The sequence below is a fragment of the Aulostomus chinensis genome, chromosome 10, assembly GCF_037954235.1.
Source record: "Aulostomus chinensis isolate RoL2024-O1b breed Wild chromosome 10, RoL_Achi_v1.0, whole genome shotgun sequence".
Taxonomy (NCBI): Eukaryota; Metazoa; Chordata; class Actinopteri; order Syngnathiformes; family Aulostomidae; genus Aulostomus; species Aulostomus chinensis.
In genome coordinates, this window is record NC_141329.1 from 10,714,444 (window position 1) to 10,737,843 (window position 23,400).

General features: G+C 41.3%; 1 protein-coding gene across 1 annotated transcript in view; it reads right to left on the reverse strand.

Moving 5' to 3' along the window:
• a2m1 (alpha-2-macroglobulin 1) overlaps positions 1-23,149 on the reverse strand; it is a 31,806-nt gene extending 8,657 nt beyond the window's left edge. Inside the window, exons 1-25 of the mRNA XM_086216000.1 lie at positions 22,900-23,149; positions 19,102-19,285; positions 18,100-18,256; positions 16,770-16,822; positions 15,773-15,793; positions 12,159-12,327; positions 11,969-12,053; positions 11,403-11,523; positions 11,206-11,320; positions 10,992-11,101; positions 9,912-10,073; positions 9,563-9,799; positions 9,271-9,334; positions 8,702-8,847; positions 8,471-8,620; positions 7,375-7,587; positions 7,154-7,238; positions 6,871-7,009; positions 6,442-6,667; positions 6,228-6,354; positions 4,279-4,400; positions 3,186-3,237; positions 2,915-2,998; positions 2,648-2,824; positions 1,662-1,743 (exon numbers count right to left, since the gene is read on the reverse strand). Of these exons, the coding sequence (XP_086072126.1) occupies positions 1,662-1,743; positions 2,648-2,824; positions 2,915-2,998; positions 3,186-3,237; positions 4,279-4,400; positions 6,228-6,354; positions 6,442-6,667; positions 6,871-7,009; positions 7,154-7,238; positions 7,375-7,587; positions 8,471-8,620; positions 8,702-8,847; positions 9,271-9,334; positions 9,563-9,799; positions 9,912-10,073; positions 10,992-11,101; positions 11,206-11,320; positions 11,403-11,523; positions 11,969-12,053; positions 12,159-12,327; positions 15,773-15,793; positions 16,770-16,822; positions 18,100-18,256; positions 19,102-19,285; positions 22,900-22,982 (3,164 nt within the window). The 5' untranslated portion in view covers positions 22,983-23,149. The remainder of the gene's footprint in view (positions 1-1,661; positions 1,744-2,647; positions 2,825-2,914; positions 2,999-3,185; positions 3,238-4,278; positions 4,401-6,227; positions 6,355-6,441; positions 6,668-6,870; positions 7,010-7,153; positions 7,239-7,374; positions 7,588-8,470; positions 8,621-8,701; positions 8,848-9,270; positions 9,335-9,562; positions 9,800-9,911; positions 10,074-10,991; positions 11,102-11,205; positions 11,321-11,402; positions 11,524-11,968; positions 12,054-12,158; positions 12,328-15,772; positions 15,794-16,769; positions 16,823-18,099; positions 18,257-19,101; positions 19,286-22,899) is intronic.
• Between the last annotated feature and the right edge of the window lie 251 nt (positions 23,150-23,400).

Sequence of the window (23,400 nt, forward strand, 5' to 3'; positions counted from 1 at the left end):
TATATTTGTGTTTATGAGCTGCGACATTTCAGCTGTAGAACTTCTTGCAGGATTGTTTTTCCGAATCAACAAGATTTTCATTAAAAAAAAATAAAGAGAGAGAATCAAGTTATTTCAGAAAAACCGCAGAGAACACAAAAGGCCACTATTGAATTCAGCCATCCCCATATTTATCTCTATTAAAATACTTCTATAAATACTACAACATGCTTATAAATACTGTGATGGGAACATTACCTTCAGGGACCTACAGCAGCTGAAGGGAAATGAAGTTTTTGGTCACAAACAGGGGGGTCTAAGAGTACCGCAAAGCAATACTCAACTCCTGGCAACACTGTAATACTCTTTGTGTACCCCAGCCTTCATGTACACAAAGCCAGACGTTGACCGCTTTTTTGTTTTGTCCAGTGGAATATTGGAATTACACAACTGAAATATTCCTTAACCACTGGTGTTTAAAATGCGTGAAAACACTCTTCTCAAAACCTACTTGTGTTACTTCCAGTCCATTTACACTGTTGATATTTGATGCATTACAGCAGCATCGTAGATCCATGTAGAAAAGATCAACAAATATTACTCTGATGAAAAAATTGAACAAATACACAGATGAGGTGCAGACACGGACCCTCGTTCTCCCTGGTTCCTCTCCACACCTCCGCTTGCCGCAGCGTTAGTATTTCATGATTTCTATTGGACTTTTTTGTAATCGCTTGATATTCTTATTGACTGCAAAAATGCAGATGAAAGGTTTGAATTGAGGTCAAACTGCAGGAGAATCTGTTAGCTCATGTTTTATTTGCTCAGGCTGATGTTACTTGGTCTTTTGATGTCGGGTTAAACTGTAGGCTTTTACTCACCAGTGAGATATTATTATCATACACGTAGGGAAGTAGATTACATGGAAGAAGTACAATTACAGGCTTGAAAAAGAACAAGCGCCCAGGAAAAACAAGAGGAGCTTGTCATTTCCACCCTCGGTAAATACTATCCGATATGAAATGATGAACCCTAAATAACATTTTAAAAAGTTGTTAAGTCCAACGTGTTGACATCACAAAAGCACCTTTGTTTAAGTCTGTTAAAAGTATATAAATCAGCTCATCAACACAGGGGTTTGAAAAACTGGATCCCATCTTCTGGAACATAACACTTGCAAGCCCTAGTTTCTACTAACACACACCCACACACTCTCAGCAACTGCCAAAACTGCCCAGCATCCTTTCACAACAGCAAAGGGTTCGTTAAATCCCCCCGAGGCACTGTGCTTTAAGCCCATTAAAAAGAAAATATTAATATTTTCTGGCAGGTTTCTTATAAAGTAAATTATTAGGATGCTTGCCGGTGCTAAATGCCAGAGAGGACACACTCCCACTGCGTCTGCATGCCATCTCCATTCTCTCGTCAAATGGAGTGTGAGATTCAAGCTGAAAATATTCAGTTCAAAAGCTTTAAATACTTTAAAATGTTCTAAAACCGCTGATGCAACTGCAATATATCATAAGTGCAATATATCGGAGTGTTGCTATTGTTTAGGACTCTTTAGAAACCTTTTCTTTTGTAATGTCATGATAACATAAATAAACATTCTCATGTAACCCAAAGTGTGTGTGTATGGGGGGGGGGGTTAAGGTTCTAGTTACTCCTCGATTTTTACTGACCAGGTGTTTCCAGATGGATCACTCTTCCCAAAGGCGCTGTAGGAACCATCATCGTGTTTGTAGGTGAGTTCCCTCTGATATCCTGTAAAACACACACGTGAGCACACACACACACACACAAAATCACAATCAGATCATGTGACCGATCAAGATTAGTATTGAGTTCATTTTTGTGTGTGTAGTGCTAGAATAAAAATACACAAAACGGAGATGTTTTTAACAGATTTGAAAAAAAATGACTCCTCGAACCAGTTTAGCTGATTTGTTGTGAGCAGTCTCAGGGAGTGATCACCACGCCAACATTCACATCTCTAGTTTGAATATTCACATATTCTCTCAGTCGCTTTGAATTACTTTAATTGCTTTGTTCGGTTCCTGTTAAATTGAACTGAACGAAGGTCTGTAGATGAGTCGCAATATTTGCTGATTTATTCAATAAAAAACAACAACAACAACACATTTGGTTTTTAAATTTGGAGGGAAGGAGGTAGAGGCCTCCTCGAGGAATCGGAGGCCTTGGCTTTTTCCAGGCCACCACAGCAAATAAGTTTTTGTTCTTGTGACTTGCTTGGTTAAAAAAAGAAAAAAGTAAAATAAATAAAAATGCGAGACTCTACCATATGTAAGTGTCCTGAGTACCAGAGTTTATTAGTATGTATTTGCGCCAATATTAACCTTTTTAATTGAATACTAAAATGACTTAACTGGGCAGAGAACTCAACTGAAGAAAAAGCTTGTTGATTTGGGCGACGTCTTATAGGTCAAAGGTTAGCTCAGGACACCTGGTTTTCAAGCTACTTCAACTATTATTTGACAAAAAAAACAACAACAACACGAGACCTGTAAATCTTTTGCTGTGAGAACTTCCAGACAACATTTATGATGAAAGTCCGTGTCGTGGTATTTATGACTTCACTGGAAATGTTGTGAGCTCACAGGTGAATACAGTAACCAGCACCGATTATGAGGAGGTCCATGGGACTCACCGCTCTCCAGGAAGTGTATCGCCCGCTCCTGAATCGCCGTGGTCAGCTGACTGGTGCTTTTCAGGTAGTCTAGGATGAAAATGTTGGGAGCAAAGAGCACCATGTTCTGCTCACCGCAGCCATAGGGCATGGCCAGGAGTTTGTCCAGGTTCTTCGTGGCGCGGCCCATCAGATCCCCTGCAGAAGCAACGAGAGGAAGGTGAGGAATTGATTCTTTTCAAGACTGGAGCAGAATTCAAAGCAAAGGGTTCATCTAGCGTTACAAACCTAACACAGAGACGGTAGCTCTGGCAGACCCTGCCACAAACATCTCTGGCATCAGAAGAGAGATTTTTTTCTCCACGGGCCCGTCTGACAAAAAACATGAGACTTAATAGATGAAGTAAAAATATTGACGTGAAGTGATTATTTTTCTCCATGCGTGTCACTGTTAAGCTCTTGTCGTGCATCCATCAAAAGGCTCATCACCAATTGAACAAACTCAATGGACACCTCTCAACAACCAGCAGCCAATCAGTGACCACGCAGTGAGGCTCACCTGCAGGACAGAGGAGGGCGTTGTGACTGATTGACTGAGGAGTTCCTTCAGCCTTGCGGAGGGAGAGGAGACAAAGAATAATTACAATGAGAAGGATTTCAGAAGCTTATTATTTATTATCAAATGTGCAAAAAGTAAAAAAAAAAGTATATATATATATATATATATATATATATATATATATATATATATATATATATATATATATATATATATATATATATATATATATATATATATATATATATATATAAAAATTGGATTATAGATAAATTTGAGAACAAGTGGATTTTATCATTGTCAAAATTGAGTTCCTGGACCCAGAAGCCATGCTGAGCGTCTTCCTGAGAGTAAAATTAGGAATAATTCAAATTCAATTTTATTTAAAATGCTTGTGAAGGTCTGCAGTCATCCTGTCACAAGTATTTAAGAAATGTAACAGCATTAGAAACAGAGAAATTGTCATAAAAAAAAAAAAATCTGTGCCAATTTTGTTCTCAATCACTGGCACCATAGAAATTGAGTTTGGAGAACATAAACTCAGACACAAAAGAGGCCATGATTGAAGTGCCTGAAAATTAGCAGTAAATCACCTCAAACTTCATGCAAAATGACTTGTAAATTACTGGAATTAGCTAATTTACATTTATAGTTTTGCTCAGTTTCAGGTCGTTTTGCATGAAGTTTGAGGTGATTTATTGCAAATTTTCAGGCACTTTAATCATGGCCTTTTTGTGTGTCTGGCACCATAGAAATTGAGTTTGGAGAATGACTCAGTGACTGAGGAAAAAAAACTGTTAACTAATGAGCAAAGAGGGAACAAAAACACTTTGCAAAAATAAAAACTCACAAAGAAGGCCTACACAATAATGCTCGTAATATTTTACCAGTTGATATATTTGAAGATAACATCAGTGACGCTAGATGAGATTTCGGGGTTCATTATTGAGCAAAATAAATTCAAATTGGAGTCCACAGCTTATAGAGAGTCAACCTCAGGAACATGTGAAATTAACCATTTTTAATTTCTGTAAGAAAATGTAACCACAAACGTCGACATTTAATGCCCAATTTGTTAGGAAAAGTCACTGACCTGCACCAGCAGGGTGCGGACCACGGTGTCGATCTGGCCCGCGTCTGGGACGGCGGCCACCTCATTGCCACACATCAAGTCAGTCTTCAGAGCCTCTGCACTGACCTTCAGTTTCACCTCTCCTGTGTATGCATGCAAACAATCAGGCCTGATATCGATCCACACGTCACTCATCCCCTGTCACAGTTTGTGTACAGAAGCAGAGCAGCTTTGCATCTGCTTCTCAATCCAACTTTCCCCTCCCTCCACCCCTCCTCTCCCTTTCCAATCTCATTCTTTGTCATTAATCCCCATTTGTTGCTTTATTATGCTTTCTCTCCTCCACACTGCTTTATCTCCCGCCCCCTCCCCTCCCTTTCATAGCCCTCAATCCTTCTCACAGAGGACAAGTACAGATCACCTCCTGAGGGAGAGGTTTCGGAGTGTTTCATCAGAGATACTACCTGACTTGTTAGTACAAGTGATTGTCAGCATTCCTCTAAGGGGGAGTTAAGAGGAGCGCAATTTGACATTCATCAGAGCCTCGTCTCCATCCCTGCTGATGGAGGCTGATAGAAATCCTCTGCTTTCAGGCCAGGTAGCGCTACAACAACAACTCTCCCACTTCCCTTCCAGCGGCGCTCACGCAACTATTGTCAGCGCCCTTAATAAGGATTAATTGGCTTGTTTGGGATTATCACTTCATCTTTGCTGCTGACAGCGGAAGATTGTAATGGATGGTTATAAAAAGAAAAACCACGGTATTCTAAAAGATTAGAAGATGTGAGAAATGCATCATCTTATTAGTGACAATCAGCTTGAAATATTTAATGTAATCTGCTTTAACGAGGAAGCAGGAAGAGCAGCACTACGACAGAGATTTGTGTTCAGAGTCAAGGGTGATATTTTCATTAAAAAAAAAACTAAAAAAAAAAAGGTCAGGATTGCGCTAAGAAATGAAATATCAAAATAAGACACGTTTTCAGTTATATTCCTAAAGATGAAATTCATTATACTTCCTGTTTGCCTCTGACTTATTCTAACTGCAGGTAGAGGAGACTTACAACTGACCATAAATGTGTTTCTACTTATGGAGTGTTTCAGTCTTCATCAGTGTGTTTTCACTCTCACAGCAACTTGTTTAATACTATATTGTTAGAAGATTTTTCCACTTTAATCATATATAATCTTTTAATATGATCAATTTACTATATATGCATTATGCACCGATAAAAATACTTAAGTGTATGGTGTTAAAATTAGCTCTACACGTTAAAATACTGCCTGCGTGTACTTGTCAGTGAGGCCATATTATGATGAACAGAATACTGTGAATAGGGTCACTTGGATAAGAAGTGCTTTCACTTTAGACATGTTACTTAGCTATTTGATCTGGTTTCATGAATTAGTGTCTTAATATATTTTCCAAATTAACTTGTGTATAACACGTAATTGTTGGATTTATTAATCTATATACATTGTGCGTCTTGGACAGAATAATCTAATTTTTGGAGTCTAAAACTCATTGGTATCTGACAGACTATGCAACTTTGAATTATATAAAATGGAAACACTCGCTCAGGCCCTAAATTATCAATGAGATGATGAGAGTCAGACACTCTCACAGCTTTGCTCATGAAGTGCTGCTACACGAACATAGAAAATTTAGTTGTTAGTGCATTTAGCTTTTGTCTTCCAGCTACCGGGCCATGACATCTCTTGTGTCCCTCTTCGAAAAATAAAATCTGTGAGCCTGATTGATTGACAGTTAAAAGAACTACACGACAGATGTGAGGAACAAGGACTCACAAATCACCACTGAGCTTGACTAAAACAAACATTTAGCATGCGAGTTGAATGCGCGCGTGGCAATATTTCAGGATTGAGGCCCAAAAACTCTTGAAAGCTCAAATGTACAAAAAAAAAAAAAACAAAGAAAAAAAGATTTAGATTCGTGTGTCTATTTATACCGAGGGTGTTTGGTGTGACAATCCACTTGAAGGTCCTGCTCTCGTCACTGCACAGACACACACGGTACTGGCAGTCATCACAGTTCCTGAAGGAGTACTCTTCTGAATCTGCAAGCGTTACCTTCACCTGACGACAGAAGAGACGACGTGTTGACAGTGTGACGAGACCGAAGTGAAACACTTGAATGCAATACCTTGTATCATTCTTATTTACCATAATGCATTTGGAGAGGTAGTTAAAAACGGTAGCTTTGAGTGTGAACACCTCCCCTCGGATGACGGAGTAAGGCAATGTAAGACTGACGAAGAAGGGCTGGAAAGCAGTCAGTCCAGTGTTGGGGGACACGCCGAAGCCCACAGGAGAGACACAGAAAGCGCCAGCGGCCCACTTAGTAATGGTGTCTGGGACAGTCTTCAGTATGTCCACTGACCCTGTGTCCCTGCACAAACAAGAGTTCAGAGTTAACACGAAGGTTCAGTAGGAGCGTATGTGTGTGTTTGTCAGTGATTATACACAATTTGCAATTTATTAAAATTTTTGCATACATGTGATTGGCTGTGACATGTAATCTTCTCTTATGTTATTTATTTATCTACCGTTTTCTGTGTGTAAATGGTTAGCAATTTTTTGATTAGTTCTTACCCCACAGACACCAGGTCCCAGATCCAGGTCTCAGGGAAGAAGGTCCTGACCGTCTCCTTCCCCTTTTTTACTACTACTACATTATTACTAAGGACATCTGGCATGTTGAAGGCCATTGGAATGGGAGAGTCGACCATTCCTTAGGAAAAACAGGAACATTATTAATAATCTGACACTGAAAGATGCACAAGAAAAGCACTGTCATAGGCAGTCTCCTTTGGTAACGTGAAAAACATGCATGTTTACACTACAATGTCACTCTGTCAATGGCAAGTAAACATACCTTCATCGTACAAACGAAAGTGTATGTCTTGACAGTTGTGCGGTTTTTTTACGTCAGCGTTTGTCACAATTTTGACTCCGATTTCCTAGAAAGAAAGACGGTAAAACCAAAGAAGTCTGATGATTAAAAAACATCATACCCCGTATTTGGTTTGATCACTACATATTTTTCTTAGTTAAATCCAATTATCAATAAAATCAGTCCATTGTTCAATAACCTACTTTAAGGATGCTATAGAAGTCATCTTTCTGATTGGGCGGTTCATAGTAAAATGAGCGCTTGCTTCGTCCATCTGAATCTACGTCAACCAACATCTCAGGCTCCGCTTCAGGTTCAGGTTCAGGATCAGGAAATGGAAAGCAGGGATATGGCTCCATGTCTTCAACCTCAGAGTAGAATCCTGACTGCCTCTGCTCAGGCAGCTTGTTGTATATCTGCACCAAAACACACACACACACGCCGTCACAAGTCTTGATGAGTCATGAATATATGTAAGAATTTGCCACTGTCCGATCTGGTATTACTGATACTTTAAGTCTCCAATCTCCAAGTTGATTAACTAAATCAAGGCATTCAGGTGTTTTTGATAAGGTACTGTCGTACCCTTCCCACTCAGTCCTGCTCAACACTCAAAATTACTTCCAGTCTCACAAAGTGGGGACAGTGGCTGAGAGCTCCGCGTCTTTGGTTGTGCACTTTAACACCAATCATCAAGAAGACGTCAAGGGAAAAGAGCAACCAGCAGATTGACTCAAGGGTAAAATGGACTGAATTTATATGATGCTTTTTCTACTTTGAGGTGAAATTCACACACAAGGATGGTGGATACTTTCATTCAAGGGGCCAAGCCACTCATCAGGAGCCATTAGAGGTTCAGTATCTCACTGAAGGGGAAGTGAGAATCGAACCACCGACCTTTCAATTACTAGATGGCTACCTCTGAGCAATGTCGCCATGACAAGCAGCTTATGTACAGTATGAGATGACGTGTTGAGTGGGTAGTGTTGTGTTGTGGTGAGACGCGCTCGTGACAGCCCTTTGCTTCTGGACCTCATTTGTTAGTGATTGATTTATTTGCAGGCAGGTTTTCAAGAATGCCATATTTGTTGGGACAATGTCTGGGTGTCAGTGGCAAAGACAAGCAAGTTTTGATTGTAATGTGGAAAATAACTCAAGCGCAGCCATTTTTGCATTTTCTCTCATTTTGAGCCGACTGATCAATCAGACCAAAACGGTTTGGAAAACGGGGCCAGGTTTAGAAAAATTCTTAGAAGCCCTCGAGTCGGGATGGAGTAGGTGACCGTTTCTGCGGCTTACGGATTTTACGGTGAGTTCCTGCTCTGCTTGCAGCAGGAGAACGCTCTGGTCGATGGCCCGGATCGAGCACATGGAGCCTGGGTGAGCCTGAAGTTTCAATGTGGTCTTCTCTGCTGGAAGCTCCTGGAGTGATGAGAACCTCAGAGACACCTGGGCAGAAGACAGCGTGAGAGGTCAGTGTGAAGGGCCGTATGAGGTCTTGGATTCATTTACTGTGGTCTCAGGGGGTACCTTGTTTTTTAGACAGAGCTGAATGGGGAAATCCTTGCTGTCACCAACAAACTCTCCACTGGGCATCACTATGTAAACTAAGACCTGTGCAAACGGGGCCAGATCTGTCACCTGCTGGAGGGAGACAGACACCTCCCCTTTGTTGACTGGGACATGAAATCAAGAGAGACGAGGGAAAAAAAGACAATTAAAACAATGAAGAATATATCAAAATCACAAAAAAATGAACTGTGGTATCAGATATAGATCAAAAGAGAGATCAGTAATAAACCAAGAATATCATCTGACTTGTTTTTAAAATGGATCATTCTCAAGGGTCCATCTTGTCTTAAACCACATTGTTCAGAGGTGTGAAGCTCCCCATCAATCTAATTCACATTCTTTTAAACATTACATTTTATCTATTATGATTTATATTACAGTTATTCAAATTCTCTTACTGCTTATAAAAATCAGAAGATGCTCTGGAGTGGAAAATATGAAGCACTAGCTTGTTTAGATCCACTACAAATTGTACATCAGAAAGTCTTCTGAGGTAAAAAAAAAAAAAAAATCAGATTAGTTTGTACCGATTCCTGTTTTAACAGCCACTGGGAGACGACCGTGATGCATGACTTCACCTCTGGACATCACCTACAAAGAGAAGACCACAAAAACAGAGAAATGAATGCACGTTTTTCACATAAAGCTTCTAAATACTGGACCTGTTTCGAATGTACATTTCACTTGATTTGGTCTGAAGCCTTTTGCCAGGTGCGCTACTCGGATACTAATGTGATACTCCACTAAGTGTTGCCATTTAGGAATTTGCACCAAGGATACAGATACACACAGTTGTATCGCCAGCGCCCAAACACCCACCATGTAAAAGAAGTCAAGGTTGTCTTGCCCGTCCTTTAGCTCCTTGCCCTGGATGATGTACTGAGCACGCACAGTGGCATCTTTGTCACAAGGGATCTTCCTGTTGACCTGCATGAGCTTCACAAAGCTACTGCTCTTGGAGTAAAAGGCAGCGACATGGTGGTAGGCTGATCGGTACTCCGGTCTACGCAAACCGCGTATGTACGGCTCATCGTCTTCCTTCAGTCTAGATGATGCCTGGTTGACACAACATCCAAAAAGGTCAAATTCACTTCCACACACCAGTTCTTGAGCAAAACCAAAAATTCTACTGACGAGAAAACATAACTACACAAAAGTTGGAACCGACCCGTAGATTGACGTCGCCCTTCCACGAGGAGGTGTCGAGAGAAAATGAAGCCATGCCTTTCAGGTCTGTTGTGAGTGTAATGTTTTGTGTACCACCAGCATACGCCAACACGTACACAGGCTCACTGGCGACAGGTTTGTTGTCTGGACCGCTCACCTTGACCTGCAAACAGGACGCAACAAGGAGGGAAGCTGCTGAAGTTGGGCAGTTGTTGGCTTTGGCACGACTGTTTAACATGACAGCCAGTAGAGAAATAGGCGATCAGTACTGTTCTGCCAGCTGCCTTGTGCTGAACAGACACAACACCAAGTACTATATACATTTTTGGAATTTTGGCACGGTTCACGGGAGGTTTGATGACTGTCACAAAGAGGAAGCCTAAAGCCATATAGCAGTATTTTATATATGCAGTCTTTTGTACTGTTAATTTGTTTGGTTTTCACTGTCATCCAAAGAAATAACGTGCTCAGTGACCTCAACGTGCTGTTAAATCATCATCATCAGTATTATTATTATGACTAAATTAAAGAAATGTTGGACAAAAGCTTTTGTCATTATGAATATTTTATATGACATAAAATACATCAATGTATTCAACTCATTTGTGCATCTTAAGAATTGTGGTTGCCTACATTTGGTTAAACCAGACTGAGCACACATGAGACTCAACTGTGGTGAAATCACGCATGCCATATTAGCTCTGTACGACTAATTTGGAATTTAAACTACCATCTTTCTCCATTGAGGGAAAGAAATAAGGTTGACAGAGGAACACTTCCCAGTGAGGTCTCCCCCTTTGCAGCTCTATTATAGCTTGTAAAACTTGTTATTTTCAAAAATTATTTCTATCACGTACTGTGTCAAACTTGTTTAATATCTTTTTAATAGTCTCCGCTTGGTCGGTCCTATCATCAGCTTGTCAGTCATTCATCCATCAAGCACTTTGAACTGCCTTAACCTGTGGAAAAAGTGCTTTACAAATATATTTCAATTGGTTCTATTGGCTGTGCTGTCATGATTAAATGTCGTGCTTGTATAAAGACATATTCAAAATTAAAAAGAAAAGTAAAGTGTGATTACCTTTCCCTCAAAAGGGATGCCAGGCTTGTATGCTGCAGGTACATCTTCAAATACGACTGTTCTGATGTGACTGCTGAAACTGGTGTACCCAGTACCCTTCAGAATTACTCCTAGATGGAAGTGCAAACAGTAAACACTTTAAGTTTATGATGGGTCGTCACCTGTGTGTGTATACTATGATGTGTTTGGGGGACGACCACGACGACGACCCTACCTGTGCCAAACTCCTCCAATTCAGCATCCACCTCAAAATCATCATCGTACATGCTCTGGGTGAGGGAGAAGTCCGTCAGGTTAACCGTTTGTGTAGCGCAGCCAGTTTTGTCTGTCTGAAGGAAACCAAGGGTCAATTTCAAAAACACAAAATGTAGACTCTCAGAGTAAGCCTGATCTTTTATGTTCAATACTCACTGTCATCTTGTACGTCTTGCAGAGATCGTTTTGTATGGTACCTAAATACCAGTAAAAGCGAATGGCGTGTCTGCAAAGAACTGCCTTAACTGCACCAACAACTGGTTTCCCATAGGTGTATCTGCAGAGATTAGTGCAATGAAACAGAATATGTAATGTTGTAATAACACCGGACAGGAAGTGACTTAAATATACATTATTGGTAATGGTCATCAGGGGGCAATCTGCAGAGCAGGGTTGCTTTGAAACAAACAATAGTAAAATTCAGCGATAATTTGGCAGCCAACCTCACGCTCACAGGTCAGTAAACAGCTCCATGGCAACAGTGTGCTCAAATCCAGTCAGAGACATCACTATTACACTTCAGGATTGTGGGTAACATAGTCAATTTTGGCAGACTGACTAAAAGTTCTATGACAGGCTGGTTATATTCACCTCTGCCCCGTATTATTTCAAAGGCTTTTTACTGGAAACAGACAGTGCGTTAATTTTTGTTCCACAGCTAGCATGATGGAAAAAGTCAGTCAATTCCTAAATATATGATATCCTTCTGCAGAAATACTCACTTTCCACAAATCTTGACAGTTGCCTCCTGGTCCAGGATGGTGATCACACTGGGCAGTTGAACTTTTATCTCGTACTTTGGCAAAACTAAAAAGGAAGCATCAGAAATGTTCACATTTTAAAAAGTCCAATGCTATGTCTGTATTAGTGACAAACTGCTCTATTTTTTTGGCAAGTAAAACAGCAGCAGACCGTATTCTTGGACTTCAAAGTTGTGAAATATTTCCTCTCCTTCATCTGTCGTAGCTTTGATGGTGTATTTTCCTTGTGTCGCCTCAGGAATCATGACATGAGAAAGATCGAGGATGCCACCAATGACGGTCCTGTCCAACCACTGGGCGATGCGATTGGAATTGGGATCCTACATGAAGAACACAAGCACCTTCAGTAAAGGCAGAGCTCAGAGGTTCTCAGCTGATGCAGAATACAAATCACGAGCTGGATTGATACCATTTTATTGGAGTAAAGTCCTACAAAATGGATGGGCTCTGTTTTTTTGTCCGCTTAAATAAGGTGATATGAACCCCGTTAAGGGTCAAACAGCCGATGTGTAGAACGTCCAGCATTTATGCTGCTAGCAGAAGGTTTTGTTGCACTGCCGTCATGGGCCAAAGGACGCTTGAACTTCTGACAGAGCCAAACATCACGCGAAAGTGTGGTCACATGTAGCCTACATTTCATCTGTGACAGCGGGTGTGGAGTCAGAGGACTTTCCCTCCCCGTCTTTGTTTGTTTTTTCCCCACTACTTTAAAGTAAAATTGGAAGAAGATCAGTACATTTAGTAAAATATCAACATATCGGCTATTGAAGAAAAAAATCCAATATGATGCATCCTAATTTGCACTGATGCCAGTCAGTCTGCAACATCTCTCCAAAATCAATGTCCAAAATCAGTCATCCCACTTAAGTGGTGACACAACGACCAGCCAGACACAATGTAGATAATCTACGTGCAAAACGACCGTCACAGTCCCAAATTAAACTAAAAGATGGAGTAAACTACCATAGTGTCATCTGTGGTGCTTCTGCTGTCTTAGTTCCAGCACAAGTGGGGCACTCGCTGCTCCTCCAACACACACACACACACACACACACACGCTCGCGCGCTGAAGTGAAAGTTTTACTAAAGTGAATGATATCTCCCTAATGCGAGAGCAGTGAAGAGGTACAATTCCTCCAACCACCTGTTCAACAAGCATCAACATGAAAAAAAATCAAAATGTTCTGAGCAGCTAATCTTAAAATGGGTCGAATTCTTGCAAACCCAGCTACTGCCAGAGACAAGCAGGCCCTCCCTGTCTGAGCCAGCAGCAGAGGAAGAGGAGGAGGAAGGACTGATACTGACTGATGTCTGTGACTTCACACACCTTTTTGATGTCAGGAATATTACGCAGTCACTGATATTTTGGAGAAGTCCAATGTATTTTTAAAAAAATTATCTTAGTCATCCATCACAGAAAATACAAAATTTTGGAGGAGTGGAGGGGGTTACATTTCAATTATGTGAAATCATAAATTCTTTGATTCTCAAATGGAATTATCCTACCCATAGCAGAGTGTACGGGGTTTGCGTTTTCACCGATATGGAGCACAACAGCATCACAACCTCAGCATTTTCCTCCTCCCCACTCCGAAGTTATTGTACTGGGCCCAAAACAGCCTATCCAATGAGATAAGTACCCTGGATGACATCACCCTGGCCCCCAGCACTACCCTAATGAACCTAGTGGTGATCTTTGATCAGGATCTATCCTTTAACTCCCACATTAAACAAATCTTGAGGACTGCTTTCTTTCATTTATGAAACATTGCTTAGATCAGGCACATCCTGTCTCAAAAAGATGCAGAAGAACTTGTCCATGCTTTTGTCACTTCCAAGCTGGATTACTGCAATTCCCTCCTATCAGGCTGCACCAGTCGGTCCCTAAAGACTCTCCAGCTGGTCCAGAACGCTGCTGTTGACTAGAACTAGTAGAAGAGACCATGTCTCTCCTGTACTGGCTTCTCTACATGGCTCCCTGTCAAAATCAGAAAGGAATTTAAAACTCTTCTTCTGACATACAAAGTCCTCAACAATCAGGCACCTTCATATTTGACAGAGCTCATAGTCCCTTATTACCCAGAACCCTTCGCTCCCAGGATGCAGGGTTACTGGTGGTTCCTAGAGTTTCTAGAAGTAGAATGGGAGCCAGAGCCTTCAACTATCAAGCTCCCCTCCTGTGGAATCGTCTCCCAGTTTCAGTCCAGGATGCAGACCCCCTCTTTACATTTAAAAGCAGACTTTAGACCTTCCTTTTTGATCAGGCTTATAGTTGGGCTGCTTAGGCTGGCCCTTAGATATGCTGCTATAGGCTTAGACTGATGGGGATCTCCCATGGTGCACTGGGCTTCACTCTCCTCCTCTTTGTTCTACTGTATGTGTCATACATAAATCACAGTCATATGTGTTACGAACTCACTTTCTTCTCCGGAGCCTTCAGGCTCCCCACCTCCCAGATCCAAGGTGCTGCTGGAGGAGGCTGCAGACCTGAAGAGGCTCAAGCTGCCACCCTTAGCACCACCTGCTCAAGTCCCTGTCTGTCCATCAGTCTCTTCCCTTTCTCTCTCTCTTTATCTCTGTCCCTCTCTCTCCTTCTGTATATCTGTCTTCCTCCATGATCTGTCTTTGTCTCTGCCCCGCTCTCCTGCTCTCTTTCCCCCAACCGGTCAAAGCAGAAGGCCGTCCCCATTGAGCCTGGATCTCCTCGACGTTCCTGCCTGTTAAAATAAGGTTTTCATCGCTGCTGTTGCAGGATGTGCTGCTGATGGAGAACTGTTGGGTGTAGATTGATTGAAGGAGTGTGGTACTGGACCTGCTCTACTTGTAAAGTGTCATGAGATAACCTTTGTTATGAATTGGGGCTAAACAAATAGACTTGACTTTGTTGCCAAATGAGAAGCTACACTTCTGGTTCTCCAACTCTGTCTTCTGTGGTTTACACTGTTGTCTTCCTGTGTCAAATCACCTTCTTTAGGAGTAGGACATGCTCATCGTCTATCTCAGATATCAAATTACTGATTATGATTTAAAGGACATATTTGGACCAACAGAGGCCAGTCTGGCAATGCTCCTGCCCAGTGCTGAGGTTAAAGATCCTACCCTGGGTCCTTGTATGGATTAGTAGATTTTACCTTGGTTTGTGTTATGCAAATCAGATCTTTGAGGATTCATATATTAAGTCTCCCTCCTCTCATCTTTTATTTAAAAGTTGTCCTTTCCAACTCTACCCTGCCTCCTTATCTAAGACCGGTGATTGCACTGTGAGTCGAGGCCAGTAGCACCCCCCCCCCCCCAGCTCTTCAGAGAGATTAAAGCTAAGACACTTCAGTGTGATCCCATTAAATCCTCCTTGAGATGACACTCCCCTCACTCACAGAAGCTAAAGATGCTGTCATCACTCTGACTGGCTTGAGGTAACTCGTGAACAGGAAGGCAGGAGAGGTGCTGATGCCTCATTGTCTCTAATTAGATTGTTTGTGTTCACTTCATAGAGACAGATACAATTTAGGCAACAGAAAAACGCACAGAAACCATCAAATTCCATTCACCAAAGCATCTGCAATCCAAAATCCTTCACATCATCATTGCATCACTCATTCATTTCACAATCACCATATATAACATATGTTTGCTAGAACAAACTGTCGTGACAACTGAGTCAAATTATATAGTATTTGATTTGACCAATAAACCACCAATACAAACAGCATACACATAGGCTACATTATTGGTTAGTGTTTTAAAAAGACACAAACTGGATCTTACCTGGAGCTCCACCACTTTGTACTGAAAGAGAAAACAAAAAACACGTAAGTTGCAAAAAAAATAACTAAATAAATTTAAAAAATTCAAATGAGACTAGCTTTCCTCGACATTTCCCATAAATGTGTCAAATTTGTGTTTTAAAATCTTTCTACAATAATATTTTCTGCCCAACTGAACGAGCACTGAACCATGAAACTGGGTTCGTTGAGCATACAGCTCGACTGAAAAAGACGTGGATTATACCCAACCATGTGCTTGAGAGATTGTAAACAGATGTTTTTGGTCAGTTTGTTGTTCTTTTAATGGCGTTAGCCGTTAATCACCTTCAGCTTCAAGTTAAATATTTGTTGCTGGTTCTTTCTGCATTCTGGAGTCACAAGAAAGGGATGCATGAGGGGAAGAAAGATCTTTCTTGGGTCAATACACCTATTTATAAGTACTTTAAATGCATGCATGCAAAAAAAACCAAACATTTAGGGGAAGTATTGCATTAAAAGAGGGATAAAGAAAACAGAAGATGTCAGGGAGAAATATTTACTACAGCTGAGGTCCAGCAGCAGAAACAAAGACACTTTTGAATTCAACAAGCTGCAAACACACTGGCATTCATTCCACGTCTTAAACAGAGAGATTTTATTCAAATTTTAATCAAGATCCAGGAGTCTCACGTTCATTGAACACAGCGTTTTCTGCCAGACTCTCTCACACTAACGGAAAAGGCCCTGAGCTTGTATTGATTCAGATGTTTGGGTCAAATACAGTGTGAGCCAAATGAACTCTGACAGCATGTTTATCACACTACGCCACACAGCGCCTCTCACCCACGCTGTCTTCAAAATCAACAAACAGCCCTCCGTTCACCTCCCACTCTCCTGAACCAAAATAGACCCTGTTCCTTAGATTCACTGACTGCATGGCAGAAATCACACCGGAATACTAAGTTCCCTGGCTGGACGTATCACACATCGTAACAGACAAAAATACACTTGGAACTCACCAGTCGTTGGACTGACATGAAACGGTCATCCAAAGAAACAATTCGGAACTGGACTGGGGGGGGGGGGGGGTGTAGAAAAAACAACATCAATCAAGTTATTTTGCAAATACAATACAAATAATGCAAAAAACAAAGTAAGTAAATGGTATTAAATTCTTCCAGGGCTCTCCGTTGTGTGCTAGCAGGGATTATGAGGGAAATGTTCTGAATGGGTTTACATCACAAATAGGGCACACATTTAACGGTGATGGCTGAAGGAGTAAAATCTCATCAGTGCAGCCTTGCAGCAAATTGGACATTCATGTTTAAATTTGGTAGGAAGGATCAGCTTGCCTCCCATCGGCAGCAGTTCCAGGGGCAGGTTCTGCCCCCCTCCCAAAAAAACCCCAACAAACATAAAGCTTCATTTCCATGGAAAAAAGGAAACAGTTGTGCGTTACGTAACCACACTGCATTTTTAATACAGCTGGGGTTTTCATACACAGCTCTGCTGATTGGTTAAATCCTCCAACACACTTCACAAAGGAGGGCAATTTGAAACTGTAAGACATTCAGTGAGGCCATTATAAGCCTTGAGGCTATTACTGCCCCTACAGTAACGTAATAAGTTCTCATCCACTATTTTCACCTTTTGTTATGAGTGGATGGTCCATAGGGTCGGGGGAAATCTTAAGCGACATAGTATATGAATATTTGTCGAATTCAGAGCTGCATAGCTCAAACTCCAGAAGTTTGTTTTTAGCAAAAAAGGTGTGTTCCCTCGTTCTTGTAACGCGGGTCACTTGCTTACAAAAACCCAATCTCTCCCACTGCAGTGATCTTACCTTCAAAATGATAAAATAATAATTATTGATACATGCATCTTATTATTAATAATTAAATATTATTTAAGTTCTATTATTAATTGTTATTTTATTGTCAGCTTTGCGAGCTTTATTCAGAAAAATTCTTGCCACTCAATCCTACTCATTTTTTCAACACTCCAGTCATCTCTGTATCACAGGACCCGCTAGGCTCAGACCTCATTCATTTTTGAGTGATTAAATCCACATCAAATATATGGGCCTTTAAATATTAAAAATACTTCTACTCCACCGCTGAGTATGTAGCTTTTGTATGTTCATATTTCAAAAGCATGCAAGTATCATCAAGAGGGAGCCACCACTCTTCTGTGCCCCAACATCATTCCTGAAGTTGTCAAGTAGCGGCTCAGCGTTATGCAGATACTGGAAAGTTTTCCAAAAAATGTGCCAGTGCAGCTGAATTGATGAGCAGTTCAGAGAAGACGATGTGGGCAGGAAGACTGTCAATACGCTGATGAAATACTTACCAGCTTGTCCAGGTTTGTAGATGGGTTTATCCGTCTGGATGATATGGATGAAACTCTGTGGCAAAATGAGGATTTTGGTCTTCTTGCTCATTGACGTGCTCTCACCTTTCATAGTGACATTAATGTTTGCCACAGTTTTGTACCGCACTAACGGGACCTGTAACACCAGCAAACACACAAACTTGTCTGTCAGACAGGACGCATCAGAAGTTTCACAAAACAGGAACTTTCTGCTTTCTTGTTGAGTGTGTAAGCATCCATGAGAGGGAAGAGTAACTGCTTGGAGGCACGCTGATATTGAGCAACAGCAGACCACAAGTATACATGATTAATTATAGACTACCTCAACACTTGTAAGCATATGTTTTCACTTGCTAATGGAGCTGCTATTACATAACCTGGCCTGCAACTACTTCCAATATTTGAGGGGGGTTGTTTTTTTTTTAATGCATGTGTGGTGAGAGAGTGAGTACAGAGGGCAGGGGTGTTTTCCAGAGGAATGCAGGTACACAGCTGGCCTCTGGCAGAAAGCAGTCTTTGTTTCATTGCAGATAGACATGCCAGACCAGGCCTGCAGCGGGGCCAAACTCTTGGGGGATCATGTGAAACTAAGTGCTATTGTCATAGAGCTGATTGGGGTCGGGGGGTCGTCTCGCATCAATATGAAGCAAGGTCAGTAAGTTACATAACAGCTAGGGGTGGTGTGACAGAAACCAGAGCAGTAATTTCCAGAGAACCATCGACAGCCTGAGTCGTGGCGCCTGCTGGATAATTGGGTACATAACGATGCCAGGGGTTGTGCCATTTGTTTAATGGATGGATAGAGGAACACCAGTGGGAGGAGGTTCACCCACTGCCAAAAAATTTCAACACCACAAATATTTAAAGTGTTCTTTTCCTCCATTCTAGTTCACTCCCATGGGTGAAGCAACTACCAAAAGAAGACTTCAGAATTATTTGTCCAAGCTGAGATAGTGTGTGTGCACACATGTTGTGTCAGACCTGGAAGGTTAGGCAGCGGTAAAAGTCCTGTTTGATATCCTCCTCTTCCAGGATGACTGTGCTGCCAGAGTCCATGTTAAGGGCGATAGTCAGAGAGACGGGCTCAGTGGGGCCGCTGATTTGGGCACACAAGGTCTCCTGTTTGCCTCTTTTCAGCTTGGAGCTCACCAGCACTGCAAAGGTGCTGCATGGACAGAGATGGCATGTTAAAAAGCTAGTTTATCCTCCATATATATATCCTCCATAGCCAATGCAAGTGCTCTTCATTGTTGAGAGCATTGCACTGTTGTGGCCGCAGCACTTGAGAGTTACACTGTTGAATCACAGGCATCGATCACAACGTCTTTTGGTCGGCGTAGCTGCGATAGCATAGGTTCAAAGCTGAAGTATCAAACTAAAGAATGACGTGTGTAACATGGAATATATTTTTTCCTGGTATCCCACGAACCTAGAAAGGTAATTTAATAAGCCATTATTAAAAATGAAAACTGTTGCCTGAGCAACTGGTAGGAGATAATCCCAGTAACAATGGGTTGAACTAGTGTGTGTGAAATGAAAGGTGTTGCTCTTAGTCCCAAATACCAGCTGGCAGGGAAACCAGAATATTGATGGCAGGTATACAGTAGCTCAGCTGCGACACTGGCAAGTGTCCGACATGAATGTCCTGAATCATCATTCAAGGCCAAATGTGGGTCACATCTGGGACAGAAGTATTATTTGACTCAGTAGCTTCCCTTGGCTCTAATTTCCAGCACATTTTCTAGGTAGCATCTGTTTTGGTTCAGTCTTACTCCACTACGCATTTTGGTTTCAGCCACTGCAGGTGGCCGTTTTCAGCCAAACTAGTTGGCCAACTGCAGCTCTGTAGCGCCACACTACCAACGTAACACCGAACTACCAATGTAGAAGCTTTCTTGTGAATCAGAATGAGAAGTCAAGCATTTAGAGGCTCAAGAACCTTTCCCAAACCACTTTTTGGTTTTAATCTTATGCTTGTCAACTTCTGTTGCCAGTTCATTTGAGAGTTTCATTTAAGAAAGCAGCACTCATTCTCTACTGCTGACCAAAATAACCACTCAAAGACCACCTCTCTCAAACGGTCCAAGTCTGACTCTGAGTAGACTCTAGTGCAGTACTGATTGCAGGGAAAGCACAATCAGACAACCAAAGGAAGCAAACCCAAACTCAGAGGACGGTGGCCGTCTGTATGCGGCTTTTGTTCAGGTGTAAACTTGCAATGTCTTCCATGGGCTCATTTCACAGCTTAAGTATGCATTTTAAATTTAGTTCACTTGAATTTGTGAACCGTTTGTCCAATGCTAGCTGGACGTGTAAAACTGACTGTAATTGTGAAAGCACCCTTGAGAGCCGGACATATAGCTGTCCACACAATCCAGAGAGAAAGCTGAAGAGAGCCAAAAGGATGGTAAATGCTTGGCACGCAGAACAGTCTTACCTTGTACAGATGGACGTGAACAAGACTAAATGAATGCTGATGTGTATGATTGTGCAAACTGACATTTGTGAACACTGGCTGTGCTCACAGCTAGCAAGGCAAAAGACAGAACTAACGAAATAATGATGGCACCCTTCTACTTATTGTTCCTGACAAGTAATCACATCTAAACTAATTTACACTGTTCACAATTTGGAAAATAGACATACAAGTACCAAATGACATCAGCCTCAAAATAGAACATGAAAATACTTTTGGGTGTGATATTTGACCTCAAATCTGCTGCTAGAATTATTCAGCATTAGAGAAGAGGTGGGAAATTACAAAGGTTTAACTTCGTCATTCTCCTTTTAAGACATGGGAGGGTTTGGTTCCTGGGTTAGGTTTAAATGCATTGGATATTCTTGTTCACTTCCATTTTCTTGTTTTTTTTGTTTTTAAACGTCTCAAAATGGAAGTTGTAAAAACGTTAATGTCAGCGGAAGTACAGTATATACACAATACAACAGCACTGGACCTGCTTCAGTTAAACGGAACACAGCCAATGATGTTGTGTGCTTTTCCAGTCACGAAAATGGTCAGTAACATTCAGCAGAAATGGGCAATAAGTATTTGTGCTTGAAGATTTCCACATTATTCAAAATCAATAATGTATGGATGCAGGACTCTTTTTTAAATTTTTTTTTTTTTTTTTTAAATAGAACGATCAATACTGAAGTTCAAGTCACAGGTATGAATACTTCTAAACACACACTAAAATATATATATATATATATATATATATATATATATATAAAAAAATAAACTTCAAAATATTGGTTGTCTATCTTTTCCGCACCCATCTTTTCATATATCTTGTTCTTACCAATCTAACCTCCATAATGTTATGTGTTTGGGGCTTGTTGGCACGCAGGCGCCTGTTGCTGCGGATGACACATTTGTTTTTAATCGAGTTTGGGGTGGTGCTGCTGAGAATATCGATGCTATTTTGTCATAAAGGAAGGAGTATGATGAAGAGATATTTGACAAATCATTTCTGTTACCAGAGCATTTGAACCATGATGGCCTGTGCGGAGATAAGAGCAACAAAAAGGTCAAAATGGAAATCAATCAGTGTCCACCTATGTACAAGGTTCAACAGGCCAAATTCAAAACCTTTTGAAAACACACTTTTCAGAATAAAATTTTGGATGGTATTTTTTTTTTGTGGGCCAACCAGGAAGTTAGCATCATCACATGTTCTCTCAACCAAAAGCTACTGGGACATCTACATAGGATTTCGGATTATTGCTGAAAAAAAAAAATAGGACTGTGTGAAACACTGTTCACAAATGAATCACCACTTTTATAAGTTTAGAGGCATGACTGCAGTCAATAGCAGTAAAAAGTTAATGTTATGCTATGGACAAGCAATACCATGGATGCAGGACTTCAACTAGCTTTGTGCCTCTTCAGTTTTTCACCTTGGTGATATTTCGCATCTGGGACTACCTCAGTAGCCTCATTTAGCCACTTGTTAGCAACGGTAACCTTAAAAATTCACAGGAGTCATATGTTATGCTTTGAAACAGCTTAAGTGAACGTTCACCACGGACTTGATTATTTTAGGCATTGAACCAAAATCCATTTAAAAATTCCGGTGACTTAAGAGTGGAGGAAACGGGATGTTCAAATTGTTTTGTGGTTTTAGAGCCCTTGTCCTGAGAGTAAGACATTTTTAGTATAAATCAGCCAAAATATTAGACAGCTGTATTTGCTTTTTACAATGATCCCTAAAACAAGGTAAGTAATAGAGGCAGTATATTTTACTGTTTAAAAACAAAATAAATTACAAACTTCTACATTTTTTTTTTCAAAATTATGTTTTATAAAAATAAAAGTTCTCAATTTGGATGACTTATACACTGAGCCTGTGATGGTCCAACACCTGAAGCCATTATTGGCTACACTGGTGTATCTGTCAGGCTCAGACTTGTCAACAGGTCATGTGGACTCCAGTTGCACTCAAGTCAAAAGTTCTTCAACAGTGATCACCTTTTATCAGTCATCACTTTAAGTGTAAAGGCACACAAATGGACTTTGACAAGCGCGCGCGCGCACGCATGCATGCACGCACGCGCGCACGCACACACACACAGATTGCATAAGACCAATAGAGGCCAGAATGTGCAGAGGAACGGTACTAGTTTTGGGTGATGTCAGACCAACCAGCCCACAATAAAACATGAATTCACTGATACATTTAAAACTTTTAACTTCATCAAGTGCACACGAGGCGTTAAAAGTAACTTTTGCAGCCGCAGCAGCCTGGGATGGTGCAGCCTGTGCACTACTTTACTCACGTGTCATTGAGGTGGGCCGATGTCGCAGTTTGCAGCACAGCCGAGGCGAGAAGGACCGCAAACATTTGAAGGACAGGTGCCATGTCTGCAGAGCACGGCGAGAGCACAGCACGCAAAATTAGAACGGAGGGAGTGCAGGACCACGCACTTTCCGCCTGCCGGACACGGAGAGAGACGGAGAGGGATGAGCTGGGCACAAAGTTGCTCCAACGATGGGGGTGGCGGTGGTGTGCTGTTTATACTCCCAAACCAGTGCACCCACGCCCCTGAGTCACTCCCCCCCAAATTCGTTGGACCTTTGCAGTCTCCTCCCTATTCCCAAAAGAGCTTCACTTCCCAAATGGTTAAATCACAGAACATGGCCTGTAGCCAGTAGTCCGGTCCTCTGCTTTCTGGGGAAAAGTTGGGAGGTGGGTAACTGAGAAATCTGGATCGTGTGTTTGATGCACATGCATTATTCAGCACTTTTGTGATGCCTGAAGACACCAGAGTGATAGAAGA